General features: G+C 42.5%; 1 protein-coding gene across 1 annotated transcript in view; it reads left to right on the forward strand.

Moving 5' to 3' along the window:
• The window catches only part of ADAMTSL3 (ADAMTS like 3), a 279,550-nt gene that overhangs the window by 135,388 nt on the left and 117,994 nt on the right, over window positions 1–26,168 (forward strand). Inside the window, exon 6 of the mRNA XM_084642460.1 lies at window positions 8,826–9,062. Coding sequence (XP_084498586.1) covers window positions 8,826–9,062 — 237 coding nt within the window. The remainder of the gene's footprint in view (window positions 1–8,825; window positions 9,063–26,168) is intronic.

A 26,168-nucleotide genomic window follows, 5' to 3' on the forward strand; every position in this document is an offset into this window, starting at 1 on the left:
CATCCTCTTTTCAGGTAGTTGAAAGCAGCTATCAAATCCCCCCTCATTCTTCTCTTCTGCAGGCTAAACAATCGCAGCTCCCTCAGCCTCTCCTCATAAGTCATGTGTTCCAGACCCCTAATCATTTTTGTTGCCCTTCGCTGGACTCTCTCCAATTTATCCATGTCCTTCTTGTAGTGTGGGGCGCAAAACTGGACACAGTACTCCAGATGAGGCCTCACCAATCTTGAATAGAGGGGAATGATCACGTCCCTCGATCTGCTCGCTATGCCCCTACTTATACATCCCAAAATGCCATTGGCCTTCTTGGCAACAAGGGCACACTGCTGACTCATATCCAGCTTCTCGTCCACTGTCACCCCTAGGTCCTTTTCCGCAGAACTGCTGCCTAGCCATTCGGTCCCTAGTCTGTAGCGGTGCATTGGATTCTTCCATCCTAAGTGCAGGACCCTGCACTTATCCTTATTGAACCTCATCAGATTTCTTTTGGCCCAATCCTCCAACTTGTCTAGGTCCTTCTGTATCCTATCCCTCCCCTCCAGCGTATCTACCACTCCTCCCAGTTTAGTATCATCCGCAAATTTGCTGAGAGTGCAATCCACACCATCCTCCAGATCATTTATGAAGATATTGAACAAAACCGGCCCCAGGACCGACCCTTGGGGCACTCCACTTGATACCGGCTGCCAACTAGACATGGAGCCATTGATCACTACCCGTTGAGCCCGACAATCTAGCCAGCTTTCTTCCCACCTTATAGTGCATTCATCCAGCCCATACTTCCTTAACTTGCTGACAAGAATACTGTGGGAGACCGTGTCAAAAGCTTTGCTAAAGTCAAGAAACAATACATCCACTGCTTTCCCTTCATCCACAGAACCAGTAATCTCATCATAAAAGGCGATTAGATTAGTCAGGCATGACCTTCCCTTGGTGAATCCATGCTGGCTGTTCCTGATCACTTTCCTCTCATGCAAGTGCTTCAGGATTGATTCTTTGAGGACCTGCTCCTTGATTTTTCCAGGGACTGAGGTGAGGCTGACTGGCCTGTAGTTCCCTGGATCCTCCTTCTTCCCTTTTTTAAAGATTGGCACTACATTAGCCTTTTTCCAGTCATCCGGGACTTCCCCCGTTCGCCACGAGTTTTCAAAGATAATGGCCAATGGCTCTACAATCACAGCCGCCAATTCCTTCAGCACTCTTGGATGCAACTTGTCCGGCCCCATGGACTTGTGCACGTCCAGCTTTTCTAAATAGTCCCTAACCACCTCTATCTCCACAGAGGGCTGGCTATCTCTTCCCCATTTTGTGATGCCCAGCGCAGCAGTCTGGGAGCTGACCTTGTTAGTGAAGACAGAGGCAAAAAAAGCATTGAGTACATTAGCTTTTTCCACATCCTCTGTCACTAGGTTGCCTCCCTCATTCAGTAAGGGGCCCACACTTTCCTTGGCTTTCTTCTTGTGGCCAACATACCCGAAGAAACCCTTCTTGTTACTCTTGACATCTCTTGCTAGCTGCAGCTCCAGGTGCGATTTGGCCTTCCTGATATCATTCCTACATGCCCGAGCAATATTTTTATACTCTTCCCTGGTCATATGTCCAACCTTCCACTTCTTGTAAGCTTCTTTTTTATGTTTAAGATCCGCTAGGATTTCACCATTAAGCCAAGCTGGTCGCCTGCCATATTTACTATTCTTTCGACTCATCGGGATGGTTTGTCCCTGTAACCTCAACAGGGATTCCTTGAAATACAGCCAGCTCTCCTGGACTCCTTTCCCCTTCAAGTTAGTCCCCCAGGGGATCCTGGCCATCCGTTCCCTGAGGGAGTCGAAGTCTGCTTTCCTGAAGTCCAGGGTCCGTATCCTGCTGCTTACCTTTCTTCCCTGCGTCAGGATCCTGAACTCAACCAACTCATGGTCACTGCCTCCCAGATTCCCATCCACTTTTGCTTCCCCCACTAATTCTACCCGGTTTGTGAGCAGCAGGTCAAGAAAAGCGCCCCCCCTAGTTGGCTCCTCTAGCACTTGCGCCAGGAAATTGTCCCCTACGTTTTCCAAAAACTTCCTGGATTGTCTATGCACCGCTGTATTGCTCTCCCAGCAGATATCAGGAAAATTAAAGTCACCCATGAGAATCAGGGCATGCGATCTAGTAGCTTCCGTGAGCTGCCGGAAGAAAGCCTCATCTACCTCATCCCTCTGGTCTGGTGGTCTATAGCAGACTCCCACCACTACATCACTCTTGTTGCACACACTTCTAAACTTAATCCAGAGACACTCAGGTTTTTCTACAGTTTCGTACCGGAGCTCTGAGCAGTCATACTGCTCCCTTACATACAGTGCTACTCCCCCACCTTTTCTGCCCAGCCTGTCCTTCCTGAACAGTTTATAACCATCCATAACAGTACTCCAGTCATGTGAGTTATCCCACCAAGTCTCTGTTATTCCAATCACGTCATAGTTCCTTGACATCACCAGGACCTCCAGTTCTCCCTGCTTGTTTCCAAGGCTTTGTGCATTTGTATATAAGCACTTGAGATAACCTGTTGATCGCCCCTCATTCCCAGTATGAGGCAGGAGTCCTCCCCTCACAGACATTCCTGCCTGTGCTTCCTCCCGGTATCCCGCTTTCCCACTTACCTCAGGGCTTTGGTCTCCTTCCCCCGGTGAACCTAGTTTAAAGCCCTCCTCACTAGGTTAGCCAGCCTGCTGGCAAAGATGCTCTTCCCTCTCTTCCTAAGATGGAGCCCGTCTCTGCCCAGCACTCCTCCTTCATGGAACACCATCCCATGGTCAAAGAATCCAAAGCCTTCTCTCCGACACCACCTGCGTAGCCATTCGTTGACTTCCACGATTCGACGGTCCCTACCCAGGCCTTTTCCTTCCACGGGGAGGATGGACGAGAACACCACTTGCGCCTCCAACTCCTTTATCCTTCTTCCCAGAGCCACGTAGTCCACAGTGATCCGCTCAAGGTCATTCTTGGCAGTATCATTGGTGCCCACGTGGAGAAGCAGGAACATCTACTTTCTCTGATGTGCCATCTGGCTATCAGGGTCTGTGGATGACCGGTACTAGTGACTGGGACTTCTGACCTGTTGTGGTGTTTAGGAATCAGAAATGAATGGATAGGTCAGGAGTCAGCTGCTGGAGGTGGGGTCAGACAGGAAATAGGAGCTAAAGCCAAGGATCAGCGCTGAGTTGGAAGCCGAAGAGCCTTAGCCTAGGGTTGGCACCAGATCAGTCAGTCACCAAGGTGACAGGGTTCAGGGGCAGAACAAGGCTGAGGGCAGGAACTGGGATGGGTCAAAGTTAGGAAACAGGATGAGGCAGGGAGTCAGGTTGCATATGGCAGAGTCTGTATCAGCAGCAAGCTAGGTTCTACTTGTTGCACAGATAATTTCCTATGTCTCTCTCCAGCTTAAATACTGCACCCAGCTCAATCAGGGACTCCAGAGATACTCCAGTCAGTTCCCTGTGGGTGGTACCTTTAGTGGAGCGTGAGGTCCTAGGGCTCCCAATTCTCCAGTCACTAGTAGAACCCTGCAGAATGGGGCACACAAGCACCTTGAATTGCTTTGATACCATGCACCCCAGCTTGGGCTTAACTTTCCACCACTGGGGCCAGAAGCCCAGGTTTCTGCTGGCAGAAGCTAGTGGAAACCATTTGAGTCAAGCCCAATGCATGCAAACATTGGATTCTGGAAATAAATCCAGTCACTCACCCTTTCAAGAGTAAAAGGGTAATATCAGTGCTACAACAGCTATGATCCCAAAATGAAAATACCATGTACAAGAAAATAACATAAGTAGTTTAAGTTGTCATAAACAAAAATGCAGCCAACAAGTACTCAGGCACTAAAATAAACAAGCCACTATATAAATTTTACATTTGGTGCATTCCTGATCTGGATAAACTCTGTGCCATGTATAAAGAAATAATGCCTAGGCTCATTTGAACATATGTACTGTAACTCTACCTACACACTAATACAAAAAATTAAACATAAAATCTGTGACTCATCTTGCAAAAGCAACAACAGAAAAAAATACACATGCAGCATATAGAAAAAGGGAAGAAACATTTGAGACCCATCTGTGAGCATCTTTATGTAATAAATGGAGGGCTGCATTTTCGAAAGCTTGAGCAATCACAAAGTTAGAGCTATTGCGGGCACTCCAGATTTAAAGGATGATGCATTTAAAGGATTGATTTTGAGAATTAACAGTCTGGTTTATAAAATTGAAGTAGTTAGAGATTCAGGGTGAATTCCTAGTCCCACTGAAATCAATGAGTGTTTGAATTTTATATTTTAAAGTGACAGGTGGCCCCAAACTGGAACCTTGAATCTGAATCCCTTTGAATGTTATGGTAGTTCAGAACCTGATTGAGGTCTGAACCTGCCTTTACAGTTCTGGTTCTGTGCCATGTCTGGAAGGAGCCTAGTTTCCAATTTCAGTTCAGATGTGGCCAGAATCTCTCAAGGACCGCTGTTCTCCTGAGCTTTCAGCATAGATGATGGGAAAACTCCTGAGAAGAGTTGCTGTGGTGAGATTACCACTTATTTGGGCTGAAATCTCAAGAAAAGAGCTCATGACATTTTGGCCCCACTGAATTAAAACCTGAACTCTAGTCCCGATTTTAGCTTGAATGCAACCCTCCAGCCTACATGTAATCCAGATCTGACCAATCCAGCCCGACTTTATTTAAAATGAATTGTTATACCTATAGTATTATTTTAAAAGAATACTTCTTCTATGAGCACAATTTTAGTTCGAAAATTAGGATTTTATACCATCTTCTTTCTGTGTTAGTAGGTGTTATTGTTAACCACATGAGAAATTCAGTATATATACTGCGTAAAACTGATTGTCTGCAAATGTAATTTTGCTACATGATACATTGCACCACTAAAATCTATATTGAGGAGTACAAATGAAGCACAACTTAATATATATGTGATTTTAATGAAAAGAACAAGAATCATTTTACCAGAAAATTGGTTTCATCTGGATTTCTAATAAAATAGTAGGAAGTTCACAAAACTCCAGCACTGTATGGAGGTCCCAGAGTAATATTCATGATATTTCAATCAGAAAATGAGTTTGAACAAAAGAAATCTACATTATAAACCTGCTTACCTTTTTTGATCATAACTCCGATTCCAGTTACTTGATTCCTTAAAAATGTATGCATGTGTCAAACCTTTTTATGGGTACTTCAGAGAAATAAACTATATAGGCTATTCATTATACGCTACCCAGTGAGATTTTCAATCTTTCTTAAGCCCTCTGTTTTATATTTCCATTTTCATATACACTGTTAAATTCTAATGCTATGATGTGCAGTATGTGGAAGTGTTAAAGATAATCCCTTAGGGTCCTATTCATAGAACAAGTTGTTTGGGCCATTTCTGCATAAATTTTGTGTTCTTATGTGCCAGAAAGTCACGTTTATTTGCCAGAGTGACTTTCCCCGAGTCAGAAATAACACTATGTAGTAACAGAGATTTGCCCACACAAACTCCATTATCAACTTCCATTATGCACAGATAATTCTTACACCTGTTCAAAATACAGTGCATTCAAATTCTCTCCTTCGCTTTCACATATTAATCACTAAGTAATGTTAACCTCATTGTACCCCACTCTGAGCATCTTGGCTGACCTATAAATATTTTTAGTCCAATAATATTTCTATCTGTATATCTCTCATCTATGTTCCTGTATCACTCACTTTTTAATTTTAGCTGTAGCAATCATACCGCTGATGCACTTATCACCGTAGAACCTATGGCTCTCAGGCCACACGTAGCTGATTAGTGCAATCACTTCCCTCAGGCCGCCTTTCATGCCTGTTTTCTAAACTTTTGAAACTCTTTCCATTCACATCTTCTCTCCTTTCCTTTCTGTTTATCTAATCGCCCTCTTCCCACAAAATTGGAACTAACGTTTGCAAACCGTCATATTTTTCACAAATCATTATATTGTTCACTCTGCTTGTATCCTCTACATCCCTTTCTTCCCACCTCTTGTCTATCTTCTCTGTTTAGATTGTAAGCTCTGCTCTCTCCATATATGTGTACTGTACATAGCACAACAGGGCCCCGATCTTGGTTGGTCTCTAGGTGCTGCTATAATACAAATAGTAAATAATAAAAATGTAGTTCTTTGGGGTCACTCCTGGGGCACTTGTTGAGTCTCTGTTTCAGTAAAGCTGAAATGTGAGGCAGGTGGATTGAGCAAAGAAACAAGAGCTGCTATGGTTCCTTCATGTCCCTCCAAGTAGCCAAGAGAGAATAGGGAAAAAAGAGAAATATCTCTTCTTTCAAGCAGCAAGAAGTGAGTGGGAGGAAAAAGTAGCTGTTGTGTAGTGTTGAGCTGGTGGGAGCTGCAAAATAACCGGTGAGTGATGTCTTGACATTATGATGTTTATGTCCTGACATTGCATCAGCACCTGGTGATCATGAGTTGTAACAACATCATGTCACAACCCTGTCTAATGACATCACTCCCTAGTTATTCTGTGGGTGGCTGTCTATGCTTGTGTCTGTGTGATGGAAAGGTGGCTCTGCAGCTGCTTAGAGCTGAGTGGCACTGCTCTGTAGTCTGACGTGCAACTTCTAACTTGATTCAGAACTGACTTCCATAAGTTATTCTTCTCCTCTAGCTGCAACTGAATTTGCTGTGACAGAAGAGAACTGTGCTGTGCCCATAAAAACTTCAGGGTCTCTTGACTCCTCTCTGCTCTTTAGGTTCTCTTCTGTGGAAGATACGAGACAGTCAAATTCTGTTGTCAATTATAACAGTGAAAGTCCTGTGAATTTCTCTGAAGTGGGAGTGCTGCACATGAGAGAAGAATTTGGTGCAGCATATATATGATGTTATTTGAGGTAGCCTCTGCATATTCCCATTTGTAGGAATGTGCAGGCAGAGGCAACACACTCAAAGAGCTACAGTAATTGTTAAGTTTCAGAGTAGCAGCCATGTTAGTCATTATTCGCAAAAAGAAAAGGAGGACTCGTGGCACCTTAGAGACTAACCAATTTATCTGAGTATAAGCTTTCGTGAGCTACAGCTAAGTAACTTCTCTTTTTCACTCACTGTGGATTTTCTAAGCAAATCTGACTCATAACTGCCAAATGAAATTGTCCTATGTTAAATACAATAATAATGCAATGTAGTAACATCTTTTTGAGCTACTTTCACTGATAAGGGTTAGCGCTGGATGAAGTTTCAAAGCACTGTCAGGGGTTTTACTGCATGGGACCCATTGACTTACAGAAGATGTTTGGCTAAAACTCTGCACACCAGTCTGAAACATTAAGGATTATTGTTTTAATAAAATATTTTACACGTTGTACAAAGAAGCCAGTAACATAATTTGATTACTACTTCGTACTAAAACTAAAATAAACAAGGTAGAGCATTGCAAAGTGGTGTAGGCTAATGAAATGGCTTCTCTGCAGTTCGTCCTGCTGTATGCATGTGGTTGAGGCGGCGGCAAGAGGATGCCTTTAAAAGGGACTCATAATCGGAGAGGAAATCTTACCCTTCTCATATAAATCTCTCTTCCAGCTACTGCAAGCTGTAGCCAGTGCTGTGAAATGTAGTTGTAAATGCATTAGCATTTTCCAGAGAGGATTTAAATCCATCAATCTGAATGGCATTGATGCATTGTTCAGGTGCAGCACGGCTAGCTGACACTTAGCAACTAGTTCCTTGAATTTAGTTTACATGTCACAGTCTTTCATTTTTATGTCAAATGAAAATAAAACTTTGTTTGTTGGAATCAGTCTCACATACGGTATGTACGTGTGGTTGGAATTCTTGGAAGAATATGCATTCAGTCTAACATATAGACTTTTTGACACTGGCCATACTTTTAAATGGAGTCTTTCGTGAGAGATTGTTTGACACACCAAATTCTTTTGTCAGATCCTTCCCAAAGTTCTTTTCATATTAATCTATGTATGCCTTCACTGCTGCCACTAGAATTTTATATTATGTTTGGGTTAAATGCTTACATGTACTAAACCTTTAAAAATTGTTTATTTAAATGTTTGTAAATGAAAAATTCCATATATTTAATAATTCAGCAGTATGTGCTTGGGGAACGAAGATATTGAGTTCTCTAAATAAAACTTAAATTACATGATCCATCATGACAAACTTGAGGTATGTTTTATTTTTAAAACTGTTTTCCCATGAAAAGGAGCATGTTTTTGTGTAAGATTATAGGACTGGGAATCAGAAGTTCTGGGCTCTACTCCTGATTCTGCCACTTGCTCCCTGTGTGAAAGTGGGCAAGCCACTTCACTTCTCTGTGTTTCTGTTTCTCTATCAGTAAAATGGGGCTAGTAAGCCATACCTTGTATGAAACTTCTTGAATGATTGTAAAACACTTTGAGATCCTGAGGTGAAAAGGAACTATGAAAGTATGAAGTATTAAATATATTGGAGACCTCATCTTAGTGATTAAAAATATGTATTCTTTTAGAGCCAATTTTTCCTACAGAATCCAATTTGAAAAACCATTTATTTGCTGTATGGACCATTGTAAAAAAGCTAGGGATATGAACTTGTGCCAGTGGGGTCACTATTATGGTAACATGCTTTACACTGTAACCTTCATAGCAAATAGCGGATTAAGCAAAATAGATTGTTTTAATCCTTAAAGTAGGACCTCTAATATGGGCTGTCTGTTAGGTTGGGCCAATCCTTCTCCAAGCCAACGTGGGTAGTTTCTATATAATTCATCAGACACAATGATTGCAAATGAGAGGTGGTTTCTTTTTTTAAATGATTTCCTATTATTGTTTTTAGGACTGCCCTTCAGATGTTGGTGACTTCAGAGCAGAACAGTGTTCAGCCTACAATGATGTCAAGTACCAAGGACATTTTTATGAGTGGCTTCCTGTATATAATGATCCCAGTGCACCATGTGCCTTAAAGTGTCAAGCTTTGGGGAAACAATTGGTTGTGGAGCTTGCCCCAAAAGTACTAGACGGTACTCGCTGTAATATTGAATCCCTGGATATGTGTATCAGTGGAATATGTCAGGTATGTCAGTATTGTCTGTCTAAAGTGTCCTTTCATGAGACATTTTTCTTTTATTATAGAATATTAAGGCATGATGGAAGGCACATTTGTTTGGGTTTTGCATGTAAAATTGTTTTGTTCTGTTCTTGTTTATCTTTATACCCTGGAACATGACTACTAACATTTCTGTAGGCACTAGCAGTTCTTAAATACAACCCATTGTAGAAAGTTTTGTCTTCTACGTTTATTCATAAGCACCTAACTGTCATGGCCATAGATATTGTATAGGTTAATAATATTAAATAGCATCCATATTCAGAGCTTGGTTCTCAGACATCTAGCCAACTATAATCTGTGTACTCTATCAAAACGAGCTAGTTCGCTGTTCTCTAGTATGCCCATCACTCTGGCATCTGAGCAAATTGGATAAAATAACACTTGTTCTGAAGGAGTGTATTCTTCACTCTAGCCTTGTATTTCATTAAGGCCTCGCTCCTGTCCCCACTGAAGCAATAACAGGCTTGCTATTAACTTCTGTGGCTGCAGGATTGGGGTAATATGTGTGTTATTCCTATTATTTATTTCTAGGGAAGCATTCCTAGCCTGTGCACCAAGTCTTCTTATTGTGAGAAGGCTTTCACAAAGACATGCTTCTGTATAGTAAGATCCAGGGAACTTCTCATTTATGGACAGAAATTCTATAGTAGAAGACCTGGCACTGAGAGAGCTTTACCCACAGCACCCAGAACCATATGTGAAGCTCTGTCAGACACCAAATTCCTGCTTAACATGGCTGCTGTGGTGTGCCTTGAAGAGAGAGCCAGTGCCTGGCTGTCAGGACCCAGCCCAGGGAGTGTTCTGTAGATTAGGAGCAAGACTAACATTGGAGTGAATCTAGTATTGGCTTGGAAATGAATGTAGCACCCACGGCATCAGAGTGAAATTTTGCTGTTGGTCTGTATTAGCTGGCAGGTGGTCCACTGCTTGTAGAACCAAATGAAACTTCCTTGTGGCTTTTACTTTCATATCCAGGTTTAGCCCATTGCAGTACCCGAGCCTAGTGGTGATGAATGCATGGATCTCCATGGCTAGGCCTGGAACCCAAAGATGTACACAGCATTTCTGGCTAATGTTATTATGTGGGTGTCCTGGAATAGCAAGACATCCAGCAGGGCCTCAGTACTGTGTGCTACCTTGACAATCCAGGGACAAATATGCATGATGGGGGGATGCCATAGCTTTGCATAGTTCTTTAAAAAACTTCCCTCTTACCTTAATCATCTCTTCTCCTCTCTGCTTTTGTTTTAGCCATCTGATACTCATTCAGGTGTGCAACCCTCCTGGCTCCACTCATGTTCCTTCCCCGCTCCCTCTAGCCTACCCAGTATACACCCCTTCTCCTTACTTGGAAACTACCCAGGCTGAGAGGCTTCTAGAGGTGGGTGGGGGATGGTGGTGCACAGGCAAGTGAGCTCCACTAGTGCATGGAAGGGGTGAAATAAACGTACAAAGGGTGCTCTGCATGCATGGTTATATGAGGCATTATTTGGGCCACTGTGGGCAATACTTCTTAGTGGCTCAACCAGAACCTACTCACCTGTTTTACTTAGGACAATGTTGAGAATAACTTTTCTTGTTGTGTACTGTAGAACTAGCTGTTCCAAGAAGCAATCGTTCCAGGTGTTGAGAATCATTGTAGAAGGGATAGTCAGTATGTGCTATGCCTAAGCTAATAGATTTTTAGGATAATTTTACTAGGCGCAATAATATATATAATTGGAATTATATCATCCATGCAAGCAAAAACAGAAGAAGAAAAGAATGGTCATATTTGAGGCTTGCCAGCCTTGCCAGTTTCCCATTAGCAAAGGAATATTGTGCCCCTGGTTTAATGTATAGTACACATTTATATAGCATGGATATGGTATTGCAATTAGACTCCTTCTCTCTGCAAGTGGCTATTGCTATATTAAATGCCTAAAACTTGTGTGACTTAGAAATGAATGACACGGCCTGATGAGTGAAGTAGTTCTGTTATAGGGGAAAATTTGACACATTTGGCAAAAGACTGGTGCATGGATTACAGCAACCCTAGTATGTGATCTGGACCTTACTGTTGGTTTTATGTGACTTTTATGTATTCTGTACTCCCAATACCAGTCACGCCAACACATAATTCATCCGCTGCCTCTGAAATAGAAAAACAATTTTATACAGTGATCCCATTAAAGAGTCAGCATTTGCCAACAGAACCACACAGTGGTCTCTGATACTGCCCCATTTCCCCTTATCTTTGAAATAGAAGTTAACTGTAGTAACTGTGGGAGCAGTTGGCAAATATTGATTTTTATTATTTTTTTTAGTGGTATCTCCAGTATTTAGAGCAGCTTTCATCTTGGAGGATGACAAAGTGCTTCACAGAGTATCACTGAGGTGCCCAGAGTATCATTTAAACACAACCACTGCTGTTGGGGTGCAGAGTGGCAGGCATGTGGGATATAACACACTGCAAGCAGCACAGAAGGGTGTGTTTTGCCAGGATTTTGGGGCTCTCACAAAGAACGCCATGGGACTTCCAGTGTCTACTGTAAGTTCCTACCCTCTCCCCAAGTATGCTGCATGGAGTTTATATATCTGAGAAGTTTGAATCCAGCCTACCAGTATTTGAACTTGTGGAGAACAATTTAAATATATATTTATAAGAGCTTCCCTGAGTGTCTCTTTCTAGTATCACGAGGTGCTCCTATGCTCTGTATGGCTGACACCAAGTACTTTGAGCTATATATGTTCAGTTATTAGAATAACCCAGATGGTAGTGTTAGTTTAATTCCTGAGACAGGCAGAGGGAGCCCTGTTACATAGTTAAAGGTAATGGAATGACCCAAGAACTCTTCTTCATCGTGCCTCTTTTCATTATTGTTTCTACTAATTTAAGTGCGAAGATTCTTCAGCATCTGTTGGGGGAAAAAATAAATGCTTAGAACACTAGTGTGCCCTGTGCTATGACTTGTGGGTTTGGGTCGAGTGCTTCCTAATTTCATCCAACCTCAATAAACTGTTAGACACTTTTTCTCTGATCCCTCTAAGTTACTGCTTATTGCCACAGTATTTGTGCACAAACATAAGATTCCTTCTTTCGCCTGCTCTTGCTGCTGAAATCCTTTTGTGATTGCACAACCCAGTATGGGCTTTTGCTCCATAGAGAGAATAAAAATCAAAATGTATTATACTTTGGTGAGGTATGGAATGAATAGTTTAAAGCAGTGGTTCTCAACCAGGAGCCCGTGGCCCCAGGGGGGCCTGCATGCAGGTTTCAGAGGGTCTGCCAAGCAGGGCCGGCATTAGACTTGCTGGGGCCCAGTACAGAAATCTGAAGCCCCATCCCATTGGGCTGAAGCCCGGGGCCACATGCCCTGCCATCCAGGGCTGAAGTCAAAGCCTGAGCCACTTAGGTTTGTGGGTTCCCCTGTGGCATGGGGCCCTAGGCAATTGCCATGCTTGCTACCCACTAACGTGTGCCCTGGCTTTTATATGAAGAAAAGCAATTGTTGTGGCACAGGTGGCCTGTGGAGCCTTTATAGCATGGGGGGGGGGGGGCTCAGAAAGAAAAAGGTTGAGAACCTGTGGTTTAAAGGATTTATTAACTTGTAGTTCTTGTTTCATTAGTACTTGAACTCTCTTATTAAAGAAGTGTGACTAATTGATGTCCTTACTTCTTACATCTTGAATCATATTGAATGACAGGACATTGCATTTATTGTGTAATAATATCAATTGCTGTAAAAGTTGGGAGTGGAATTTTTTTTGGTATGGGGCAAAAGGGAGGTTGCTCTAGTAAAAAGTAATATTTGGAGGCTTCCTCAGAAGCTGACACAAATGTTTCTCGATACCTCTACTTAAGCAGGGAAAATAAACAAATTGCTATATAATCTTTCCTGAAAAATGTGGTTGCGTAGTCAACAGCTGTTAGGGAGAGAGATAGCACAAGTTGTGATTCTCCACAGTTGTTGCTATAAGATCAGTCTGTTGAGTCCTGACATATACTTGGCATAGACTGCAAATACCTTGGCAAGTGTTTTTATAGTTAACTCATCTAAATAAACATGTCACACTGCTGATGTGGAGATCTTTGCTTTTGTGCCTGGGAGCACTAAAAACTAGTATGAGGCGATGGGCCTGCCTGATTCTCTTCTCCAACTATTCCTGTTTTTGCTCATTTAGTGTCTTAAAATGTTGGCAAGTTTTATAAGTTCTCAGCCTTGTTAACATAAGCATGATTTCACTTCCATCTGTTTTCATATTCTTGGTAGGGTTGATCTGGTTCACTAATTCTCTCATTCAACCCAGATCCTAATATACTCTCCTTAGTACAGTACATATTTACTGTAGCATTAAATCAGTGTTGTCCAGCTTGATTTCTCATTCACTAGATGTACTTCACGTAACAGATGGATTCAAACTAAATAAAACCCCTTATCAAACAAAAACATGAGACCACAAAACTGCTCTCTGGATAAGAGAGGTTTGGTGCTTCTGGGAGAGTAAAATCTGAGGAGAATGCAGCAAGGAAAAGCTTCTGGGGAAAACCATGAAGTTATTTTGGGGGCTGCTTGAGGCTCACCTCAGCCAAACCATTCAATCATGTCTTCGTTTGCCACTGCCTAGCTCCTGCTACCAAAGAAAATATCTGGAGCTCTTATGTTAAACAGGAATGAGTCAAAGTTCTGCTGTCAAGAAGATTTTCACACTTAACTTCTGATACTTAGCTGGTCTCTGTACATGAGCACAGCAGCACAATTCCTACCTTACTTCTCCCTATAATGTGTTCCTGCTGTGTCCGTCTGGGTGCGGGAGGTCTGTGGGCAGGGAGGTTTAAAAAAAATCTGCATGTCAGAAACATGTGGGCAGCATTTAACCAGTGACAATCCCTGTATCAGGGCCAACCCTTCATTTTGGTTTTTGTGTGTGTGGTTTGTTTTTTTGGGTTTTTTTAACTCATGAAGCCGTATTTTGTCTGCCAAACACAGAAACCTTACTCATTTCACCACCTGGCACTGATAATCTTCCCAACCTGAAACAATACTTTTGGAAGCATGTATGTGCATCTGCTGAAAGACTGGAGTCCTAATGAATAACCAGGGCAGTTTTGTCACAAACTGGTCAAAACTGATATAAACTCTCAGCTGAACTTTCCATCAAGTGTCAGCCAGTCTGTGGTCTAAAAGAAAGACAGTTACTGTGCTATATTTTGTAGCATATGGTATAAATTTAGCTGTCATGTGGAGTGCCATCAACTTCTGCCATATTAGTTCTGTGCTGGGTATGTCATGTACCTTTCACACTTGCCACATAATAATAATTAATAATAAAACACACTTTGACCCAGGTGTAAATATTTCTTGGTTTTATCTCTTAAATATGGTTATCATAAGCTGTTAGAAGTCTGTCCTGCCTGTTTTCTATGCTTAATTCTTAAAATCAGATTGAATTAGTCATCTGATCTGAACCTGACTTCCTTCATTCTGAATATTATTTCTTTAGAGTGCTAGTCTGAGGTATTTTGTGCACTTTCCCTTTGGGTTTGTTTGTTAATGTGCAACTATTTTCACTAAGGGCTTGTTCAATCTCAGATGTAACTTTCAAGAAATATTTTGAAAAAGGGCTTGTTTCCTATTTTGCTTTCTTATGTCTAAAGAAGCACAGAAAATATTTTGATTTAATTTGTTTTTAATAGATTTTTTGTTTTTGTTTTTTTAACCTTAAAATATCAAGTATCTCCAGTCCGTTCTTTACTGGGTTTGCTGGAGCACTTGACTGGAATCTGAGTTTGTATATATTATTATTCTCACACTGTAATTGATGGGGAAGTAGTGTTGAGGTTTCACCAAAAATGTCCCTTTTCCAAAATATTAATTGGTCTTAGTACTTAATTGCTAACAAAAATAAATAAAGTTGCTCCTGGCTTTTGTGATGCCACTGGTTTTCTAGTCCTCCTAGATACGTGTAGGCTATAGAGAAGCTGAATTTCTAATTAAGAAAAACAGCAGGAAATAAAACCTTTCAGGTCTTCTTTATGCTGCAGAAAGAAGCAAAAAAAGGCACAAGTCCTCTTCCTCATCCTCTTAGTAGTTCAACTTAAAGCAAGTTACTGATGGGAAGAATTGATTTCATGGTGCTTTGTGCTAAGATAGCCTTTATGCCAAAATCATATTCTCTTTGTGAGCTGCATTAGCTGCATTATGCAGCAAATATGGGTCAGGAGCTAACCACATGTTGGAGTATAAAGAATCCCAAAAAGTATCAGTTAAATGGATTGGTCCATAACAGACCTCAGTTAAAATATGTTTCAGATATACGTTTATGTAAATCTGGTAAGAAAATTTTGCCACTAATATGCATGGAAATAATGTCTGTGTATTCCTTGTCTTTGTTATTATTTATATTACAGTCACAAATAGAAGTGTCAACTGTGATCAGGGACCCCGTTGTTCTAAGTACTATACATCCACGTAGTAAGACAAAGTCTCTGCCCTGAAGAATTTACAATCTAAATAGACAAGAAAGGCCAAGGCTGGCTGAAGATTTATTAACTTCATTTTAATGATTGGGATCTGAGGCACTTGCATATCGCCACACAGGAAGTCTATGGCAGAGTTAAGAACTCAGCCCAAATCCGTTGAATCCCAACCCAGTGCTTTAATCACGAGACCATCCTTCCTCTCATTTTTTTTTCATAGCGTGTAAAGGTTTGGGGCATATACAATTAAAAATGCTCTCCTTGGTGCTGCTTCGCATTGTCTCAAAATATAACCACTTCCCAAGGTGGGTCTGTCTACATTGGAGCTGGAGGTGTCGTTCCCTGCTCGGGTACATGTACGCATGCCAGCTTTGATCAAGCTAGCAAGCTGAAAGTAGCAGTGTAGTTGCAGTAGGGCAGGTGGAGGGATGGATTAGCCACCCAAGTGACGAACTAGGGTCTTGGATGGGATTGTACTTGGTGCAGCGAGGCTTTCCCACCACCTATCCTGCAGGGGCTGCACAGCTATTTCTAGTGTGCTGAAGCAATCAAAGTCAGTGCATGTAGGCTTTCCTGAACTGGAAGCCAGATCTCCAGCTCCAGCGTAGACGTAACTGGATCTGTGAGGAAATATCTTTTGATTGAAGTATATTATCTTTTGAATGGACCTCTAAATTCAGGCAGTTTCTTTGTATTCTCAGCCTGAATTTTTATACACACAACAATAAAATAATACATTACCGTGTGTGTGTGTGTGTGTGTGTGTATGTAAATACTTTACTAACATCCAAAAGTGCCTGCAGTGTGAACTCCCCGGGGTGTGTATATACAGTGATTCACATCAGACACCCTTCACCAAGCATCACAAAGCGCTTATGGTGAAGGCATTTAAGGTGTTAATAAGGCATTTTTAAGGTCTTTCAGAAGCCCTTATTTATATTTTGTTCCTAGTAACTTTCTACTTTTGCTTGACATTGTAACTTTTTGCCAGATACCTTGTTTTCCAAACTACTGTTGCTAATGCTGGAGTATTGCCTGCAGGCACTTTTACTTCCTACCACTTTATCCCTTCTTTCTATAAAGCTGTCAAATATGTAGTGGATTCCCTCTGATCTCTAATTTGTCTTATCCACACTTTTCTTATCTAAGAGACTGCTAGTACTCAGTTTGCTATGTTTTCTTTTGTTTGGGGGGGTTGTGTTAGCTTTGCACAGATGTGGTTGTAGGTCACAATTCAGTGAGGTACTTAAGCATGTGGGTAGTGGCATTTCCTTCAGTGGCACAGCTCAGATGGTTAAAGTTAGGTACATGCTTAAGTATATTGCTGAATTGGGATCTTAATCACCTTCAAATCTCTCTAAGCCAAATTTGCCTTAATATAAAGTAAAAGTGTATGCACCCAATCAGAAAAGCAGGAGACAGAGTAATCTGAATTCTGTATATTTATTTAGTTAGTTAGTTGACAGCATTCTTATAGATTAACCACATTGGGCCAAAACCCACTCCCACTGAGTTCAATGGAATCCTATTGTACTATCCTGTATATTTATGAACTGGAAACATCGGTGTGTGGGAAGGGGCACTTGCTCCAATAGTGGGTCCTGTAATCTCAGAGCTGCCCCTACTGCTTTAATATGTTCTTTCATAAAAATTGAATAGTTTTGAAATACTCGGTTTTATTTGATGGAAGTGGATTTAATGTTCTGGAACACATTCTTTAGCTTCTTGCCTTCATATATAAAATGTTGCAAAATATGTGGGAAGTCTTTTGAGGACCCTCTTAGTACGCAGTGAATATTTGGTATTGCATTTCTTTTTCTTCTGTTTTCTTCATTGCTTAACATTCCTTTCCCTGGTATTGAGGACAGAGGGATTTGGGCATCTGATTATGTCTCTTGATGGTAAACCCCATTAATCTGGTTTATGTTATGCTCCTATTCCCCAAGCTTCAAACCTCATTTTTTCTTTCCCTGCCTTCTTTATCTCTCAACCCCCAACTTCCTTGCCCCATACATACATGAGAGGCCACATTCACTCCAGGGAAATTTTCTTAACATTTCCCACTGCCGCTAATATCAGTCCAGTTCCATGAGGTGGGAGGGAGGGGGGTGTTGGAAGCCCAAGAATAGACAACCCATTGGTATCTGAAGCCATTTTAATGCTGTGTCATGTATTCATGCCCAAAGCAGTGTGGCATGACTGAAAGGTACTGATATCTGAAAACAGAGCATATTAATCTTGTGTCTCTCACTGAGTTACATCTCCAGTGAAACCAAAACCAAAACTTTTAAATGTCTGTGGCAGCTAATGAGCCATCCAAACTAGGGATAACACTGGTGTAGGTGATGTGCTATTAATGATGGCAGGAAATTATTAGATATTTTCCTTAATGTATGCAGGTCTTGTTATCTGTCCATCTTTTTGCGGGGACTGAGTTGCTGATCTTCAGTGTGGAGAAGGAGCTTTGTGAGCCTTTTCTCCATGTTCTACTTGACTTTTATTTCACCCATTTTAGAAATAAGCATCAAAGTCAGATTCAGGACTCACATAAGTAACTGAAAACATATAAAAATTATTAGGATTCCAAACAGGAGAGTTAGGGCTCCCTGAAACAACCAGTTCCTGTGCCAGAGAAATTGAAAAGGTTACTTAGCCACTTCCATAAAGAACTTGGCTCTGTGGGGAAGATATGCGATTTGTTCTAAGTGGCTAGCACGATCTATTACCTCATTGGTGTTGTCTGGTATATACACACAGCAGTCTTTTCCAATGAGAGCACAAGTCCCTCCTTTTGCCGCCAGCACTATGTCCAAGGCCTGACAGTTTTGGAGGGCCATCTGTCAGATTGCCCCTGTTTCTTTGGCCAGGGCTCTTAAACTTTCTCCGGTTTCATTTGCCATTGTTTCAACTACTGCTTATAACCTTAGGAGCCTTTTTGCATGGTGTATTACTCCCCCAATGGTATGAAGGAACCGCCAATGGCCTCTTCCCAGGTTAAGGGGCTTATGTTATTTACATATCATTGGGCATCTGTTAAGTCCCTTCTTTTATGCCTGAAATGGTTCCTAGCACTCGGAATTGTGGGAAGAGTCGGGCGGGATAACAGATTTCTGACCAATTAGCTGATAGTGCGGTATAAGCTCTGGTCCCACACACCCAGTGATGGCCTATTAAGGCCGGGAAGGGTCGATTGCGCCCATTTGTCATATAGGTGTTTGCAAAGGAGGAGGAGTATCCCCCAAAGGGTACAGGGTAATTCTCCTTACAAGGAGTGGTGTTATTTGCATGACTGTAGGGGGAACATGAGGTTGATTTCTCTGTTTGAATTCATATATCCATACCCGGCCCACCACTTTTTAGTCTTGTTTGAATAATCCCATACACCATTGGCCACAATATGCTGAAGGCAATGGCTTTTCCCCAGATCCAGCCCTGTCCCATTACACACCCAACACCAATGACCTTTTCCCTCCACCACACTTATCCATTTAGATGCATTTATTCCCACCGCTTCCCAAGTGTCATTGCTGTTCCATATTTTGTTAACGGACGAGGCCCTCCAGTGAGGTCTAGGGACTTGCGTGGGGTAGCCAGGACAGGAACACCAGTTTGAGAGTGGGCTGGGATGTGGCTGCAGACCCAGCAATTAGAAATATTAAGGGCCTGAGCTATCCACACCTGCTGCTGAATAAAAGAATTGTCATTGTGGTCTCCCCAGACCATAAGATACTAGCAGCCGAGGAACAGCGTCTGCTTCTGGCAACCCTTACGAGAGCATAGATTGTAAGGTATTGCAGACTGTTCCTCTACGTCTTCTTCTGGAGTCAAAATTGACTCTGCGTTGTCCTGAGGTGATGATTGGTTCTCTGGGTATGGTGCCTTCTTACACTGTGAAGCATGTATCCACGCTGCGATGCCAGATAGTTTAACAGCCGTCTGTGTAGTAAGCAGTACCTGATGAGGACCCTTCCACCGGGGCTCCAAGGCGTGCTTTCGATGATGGCGCCGTACGTAGACCCAATCACGTGGCTCACGGTTGTGGCAACCGTCGGAGGTGGGTTCCGTGGGCCAGGCAGCTCGAACCTGTGAATGGAAGTGATTTACAGCTTGCATTAGTCCCTTGCAATACTGAAGGAGCGCACTGTGAGTCAAGTTAAAATCTGGAACGGGAGTAATGGTAGTCATAGCTCGCATAGGGCATCCCATAACAATTTCAAAGGGACTTAATTTATGCCTTTGGGATGGAGTGGATCTCATGTCCATAAGGGCTTATTGTAAGGCTACTGGCCAGCTTAATCCTGTGGAGTCACAAATTTTAGCAAGCTTATTCTTAAGTACACCATTTCGTCTTTCAACTGCACCTGCACTCTGTGGGTGGTAGGGACAGTGCAACAGGTGTCTGGTATGCAATATACGGTCCAGGTGTTGAACAAGTTGTCCAGTAAAATGTGTACCCCGATCACTGGACAGAGTAGTACGAATTCCCTTGGCAGGCATAATATGATTTAACAAACATTTGGCAACAGACAGTGAGTCAGCCTTGCGACAAGGAAAGGCTTCAATCCAACCAGAGAATAAACATACCATAACCAATATAAATTCATATTGTTGACACTTAGGCATTTGTGCAAGAACGGTGCTTGAGGAAGGCCCCGGAACCCCTGGGCCACTTTTACAGGTTTACCAATATTATGGCTTTGGCAAATGGTACAGGCTGCACAGTGGCGGGCTGCAAAACAGCTAAAATGGGTCGGGGGCCACCACCCTGTCTTTGTTACAGCAGAGACCATCCCCTCCTTTCTGACATGCGAAACACTGTGTAGCAGGACGGCCAGAGATGGGTAGAGTGAAAAGGGGGCTACAAAGGCGCCAGTAGGCGAGCGCCAAAAGGAATCGGGATGTAGAGAGCAACCTTGGGCAACCCAGGATTCTTTCTCAGTTTCTGGGGCAGAGTCTTGGAGCAGGGCGAGGTCAGTGAGGGACCAGGAGGGTAAGAGGAGAGCGGAGAACAAGGGAATCAGACATTTCGACTAGGCACGCTGCAGCAGCCACAGCACACAGGCAGGAGGGTAAGCCTTGGGCAACAGGGTCTAAAGTGGCAGAGAAATAAGCCACTGGGCGGTTCTTTTCTCCATGCATCTGAGTGAGAACTCCAAGTGCAGACCCAGATTGTTCATGACAGAAAAGGGTAAAAGGCTTAGAACAGCCAGGCAGCCCTAAAGCAGGGGCAGAAGCCAAACCCTGTTTGAGGGAAACAAAGGCAGAATTGGCCTCAGGGGGCCACAGCATGGGGTCAGGCACAGAGAATCGAGTGAGTTCCTGGAGAGGTTTTGCAAGGGAGGCATATTGGGGAATCCATTGTCTGCAAAATCCAGCCATGCCTAAAGACTTCCGGACCTGGCGTGGGGAGTGGGGTCGGGTAAAGCTAAGCATAGCTTGGACATGGGTGAGAGAAAGTGCACGGGAACCCTGGGAGAGGAGAAAGCCAAGGTATGTGACAGAAGCTTGACAGAGTTGTAGTTTAGAGTGAGAAGCTTTGTGACCCTTATTTGCTAGGGCAGTAAGGAGCGCTAAAGAGTCAGTTTCAGAGGCAGACAATGAAGGGGAACAGAGGAGTAGATCATCTACATATTGGACTAGTGTGGACCTGGACGGGAAAACAAGGTCAGCAAGGTCTCGGGCTAATGCCTGGGAAAAATATGACGGGCTTTCAGTATACCCCTGGGGCAGTGTGGTCCATGTGTACTGTTGCCCCTTGTAAGAAAAGGCAAACAGGAACTGGGAGTCAGGGTGAACCAGGACAGAAAAGAAAGCAGAGCACAAATCAACAACAGTAAAATGAGTTGCGTCTGGTGGGATAGAAGCCAGAATCTTTTAGAGAGGCAAGTTTTGATTCTGTCCACCTATGATATGCCTCTTCCCACCACTGCATGAAACAATCAACCTCTCCTTTTGCCAGTTTAGTTTTAGGTTGGCCGAGTTTATCTTTTAAGATGTCTATTCGGTCTTTGTCCCAAGATCCTAACAGTGGCCACTGAATTTTGGGATTCTCCCGAGTTAGCCTTTTGAATTCCCATACACATCTTTCCCCCTCCCCCTTCAAGGTCAGCCTTTTGAAGCCATCCCCCACCCATGTCATGAGGTTTTCTGTTCATTAAAACACAACAATGCTAGCAACAAGACAAACACCACAGACAAACAACACAAAACATAGATCCATGGTATTCTGAGTTATTCTTCCTCTGTTGCCAGCTTGCTTGTAGAGTCTAAAAACAAAAGAAACAATTTCCACTCCCCTGGTGGGGACAGATTATTGCTTAATAATAATACCACTTTCTTTTACAAATTTCCTTGCTAATTGCTGGAAAAACAGAAGAATTATCTCCAGGCTGTACTTATTTTGTTCTATAGTCAGGCTGTTCTATAGTCAGGCTAGTGAATTACCCCACTCACTGGTCATTTATGAAATTCATGAGGTGGTGTACTTCAGTTTCCCCTCTTGTGCAACAGACCATGTTTGCAATAGTTTCTCTGCTGTACCAAGCAATAAATTTATTCTCAGGTAATAGCTGAGACACAGCTTCAGATTTTAGCACTATTCACACACACAAAATTCTCTTTTGCCTAACATCCCTTGCACTGTGATTACTCTTTTACACAACTGTACCCTGATTACACTTCCATCTTGTACAACTAGACACACCCAGGAGCAGCCAAGTTAAGTTCCAATAGAAACCCCTTACATCCTTTAGTGATTTTGATTACATTACCCAATAGTCAAACAATTTTGATCAGATTCTCTCTCTTCCTGCTGCCTGCAACAGTCCCTTACAGACCATTTCTGTGGGAAAAGGGCCCATTTTCCCTCAGAATAGCTGTAAAGGCTTCTGGGGACGGAAGCGTAGTGGTGGTAGTAGCAACTCTACCTGACCCCCTTAGCCTAGAAAATTTTTCCAGAAATTTACAGGAGTCCAGATTCTTCCTAAAATACATAAACTGAGCCGGCGTTCCTTTAGGGAACTGTCCCAACTTAGACGTCTAGTTACCCATACAAGAGGTCTTTACACACCAATCACACAAGAAGGAAAGTCGGGTTCGTCAGAACGATGCCCGGTGCAACACACAAAAGGAGCCCACAGGCTGCTGCCTTAATCGCCCTTGCTTTCACACCAAAGGTTTTACCCAAGGCACGGTGCGGCTGCGATTGTGCAGATTTCACTCACTCAGACCGTGGGGACAGGAACCCTTTGGTCAGCTGATCCCCGGATGGAGACGGCGCCCAGACTCAAACACACCACAGGGAGGACGGATAGACACAGAGACAAGACAGTCCTCAGTCTGGACAAAACACAGAAATAATTACCTGACCAGATTCCTGATGTCAGATCCCGGGATCCCTGTCAGAACAGAGTGGGAACCAACAGGTTCGATGGCATAGACTTCACTGTGGTCATGCACCCTTCCATTCTGGCGGAGGACCGCTCGGGCCAAATGCCCAGGTGCCGGCTTGCCACGGCCATCCTAAGAACAGTCAGGAGTCACAAGGCCTCAGTGAAGATGGTTGCCATCTTGGTGGAACCTCCAAATTGTCAAAGTCAGATTAAGGACTCACATAATTTGTCAGACCACTCTGTTTATTAACAAAGCACTTTGCTAATGCACCCATATGTGAGCCCCTCTCTGAGGCTCAAGATAACTTATTTATACAGCTAAGCTGAAGCCAATTTAACATAAGAGACAAAAGAAAGCAGAAACTGACAAATATACATACATATCTTATTTGCATACTAACGTTTACCAATCTCCTAGCTCAGTAGGAGCTCTAAGTTAATTGGTTTGAGGACCCATTGTCTCACACTCTTTAATGTTTCTCTTCCTGACAACTATATTTCAACAAACCCTTCAAGTAGCATTTCTTTAATGAATTATAATTTCAATATAATTCATTCTACTTTCACATAAGCTATCTGCTGATTCTATCATAATTCAGAAGGTTGAGTATGGATTACATTGTGAGTAAAGAGAGATGCTTTACATGATAGAACCCTGCAATTTACAACAGGGCAAAGATACATGGGAAATGGTAGAGTAAGATGCAATATAAATTTCCCATGATGGATTTTATAATCATGCTTGTGTGGTCATAAAAAGGAATTCCCATGACCATATTTAAAATTCACTATCTGTTGTATAGATGCCAAAATCCTTACCATCTGCCTGTCATGTGGTTTTGTTGTCAGACAAATAAGGCAGGAGAAAGTACAGTAGGTAACTGTCATTCATGGAATAAGAGCTGTGCAGTGTGTGAGCTTATGTGAGCATAAATTCCACTACAGCTTTTGTTTTTCAATTTTGTGGTTTACAACAAAAACAACAAATTAAATCCTTTTTCTCTGCAAAGTCCTGAGGATTATAATCAGCCATAAGCAGATTTAAAAGGAAATTTGCTTGAGTAAGCACTCAGGGATTTGCCATACTCTTTTTTTTTTTTTTTTAACTACAAGCATTGAAATAAATGTTATGGCCCTTTTCAGCCTATTCAATGCTTGAAGGAGAGATTTCTGCCAGAGACTGCTGAGGAAATGTTTATCTTGCACAGTGCTTGTTGTCTTTTGCAATATGTAGCTTATGTAGCTGTTTCTGAGCTCAGTTTTAATTCCTAGTATTGTAAGGCTGAAGATACAAAATTAAATGTCATATCTTGGTTTCCCCCATGCAAAGCCCAGTTAAAAATACTTTGGGTGTGGAAACTGTGGTGGGACAACCTGGAGATAGCTGCAGGATTAAAGCAGCAGCTACTGCTCTTTGTGATCACCACCTCCTGTGGGGTTTTGTGGCTTGATGGATCCATAGTGTGGGCAAGTCCATTGACTGCCTCCCTTCTACACTCTGTCCACCCAGAATATAGGAACATGGAACCTGCCATCCTGGATCAGACCAGTGGTCCAGGTAATACAGCATTCTTTCACCAAGAGTGGCCAGTACTAGATATAGTACTTCAGAGGAAGGTTTAAAAAAAAAGCAATAGACAGTTGTGGGATACCTGCCATCAGAGAAAATTTACTCCTACCCCCTGATAGCTAGAAGTTGGCTTATGCCCTGAAACAAAATGCCTTATGCCATGTTCCCATGTACAGCACTTCTACAGAGCTCATTTGACGGAGAATCATATATTACCCCAAGGGTGTGCAAACTTCCAATCATGGTCTCCCTTACCGTTCACGGAATTTGTCACTTCCCCCCTCCATTACTTGTAATCGGAAGTAATCCCTGACTTCTGCGCTGTTGCTGGCAGCAGCACTGCCTTCAGAACTGGGTGGCCAGAGAGCAGCGGCTGCTGGCTGGGTCTTCACGTTGTTTGCAGAGCAGGAGGACTATTTTTCAATCCTGCCCCATAATACCCACTCCGTTTTTATCCCACTGCCGCTATTATGACAGTGAACCCTGTGGGACCCGCGAGATCCCAGGTTCTTCACGCTTCCCGAGGAGAATCTCTTGCCCCCTGTTTGCGCATCACTGGACTATCCCTTACCCTGCCTGTCTGTGGTCTGTCTTCTTGCTCAGCAGAAATGTGGTGTTCCTTTTGTATTTCAACCCTTATGTGCCAGTGGAGAGGAAGCCAAGACTTTTCCTGAAATTAATTATTTTTTGTTTTTGTTTTGCTTTGGGAGATTTTCACTTACATTTTCATGTTTCTATTTCTCATTTCCTTACCAGCATTTTGCATGGGTGCAAACATTTACGCAGCTTTCAAAATTAGTACTGCAAGTAGAAACTCAAAGGTACTAATGTACAGGGAGCAGATTGAATTTCAGAATGCATTGTTTGGCTTGCCATACATCACTAGTGAGTGAAGCGATAATTGTGTCATTGTAAGATAAGACTGAACTGGTTTTCTATTTCTGTTCTATTAAAAAATCATCATGCTAAGAAAGAGCAATGATGCATTCACTGCCTCTTGCCCAGTGGAATATAGACTATTGAAAAGCACAATGAATTAGTGTCAATTTTTTAATGAAACAGGACATGAATAAGTGACAGGCAGTTCCATTAAATTAGGGCACTATGTAACATCAAAGAAAGTTCAGGGAAGTAATTATTATTTATTGTATATAACGTCTTCAGTCCTGAAGTGTTCTGAAAAGTCAAGTTGTCCCTGTGCTGAGGAGCTTAGTCTAAGACAACACAGGCATAAAACAAACTCAGAATGGAGTTAGTGCATTTTAACTCCAATGCTTCATGAAATGTATGTGTCCAGGATGCTCGAGTGCCCAAGAAGCATTAGTATTCCACACCAAAAAAAGAGCATACTTCATATTTTCAAGTAAACTGGATGTGTCTGTGGGTGGGTGAGTGGGAAGCTGCAGGGGGAAAGTAAGATTAAGCAGTTCTAAGAAATGCAGCTCTGAAAACCTTTCAAATTCCCAAAGATTTGAAGCTTGGGACCTGATGCTAGACTGAGCTCTGCATGGGCAAACCCAAGTGCCTGCATGGAGCCCTGTTGACTAAAAGGGGTTTGGCATGGCGAAAGGGGTCCACCAGGATGGTTCTCTTTGCAGGATTGGGGCCTTAATTAATAATGCTAATGCTTTCCAGTCCTATCCATTTTC

The sequence above is a fragment of the Lepidochelys olivacea genome (assembly GCF_965140295.1).
Source record: "Lepidochelys olivacea isolate rLepOli2 genome assembly, chromosome: 10".
Taxonomy (NCBI): domain Eukaryota; kingdom Metazoa; phylum Chordata; order Testudines; family Cheloniidae; genus Lepidochelys; species Lepidochelys olivacea.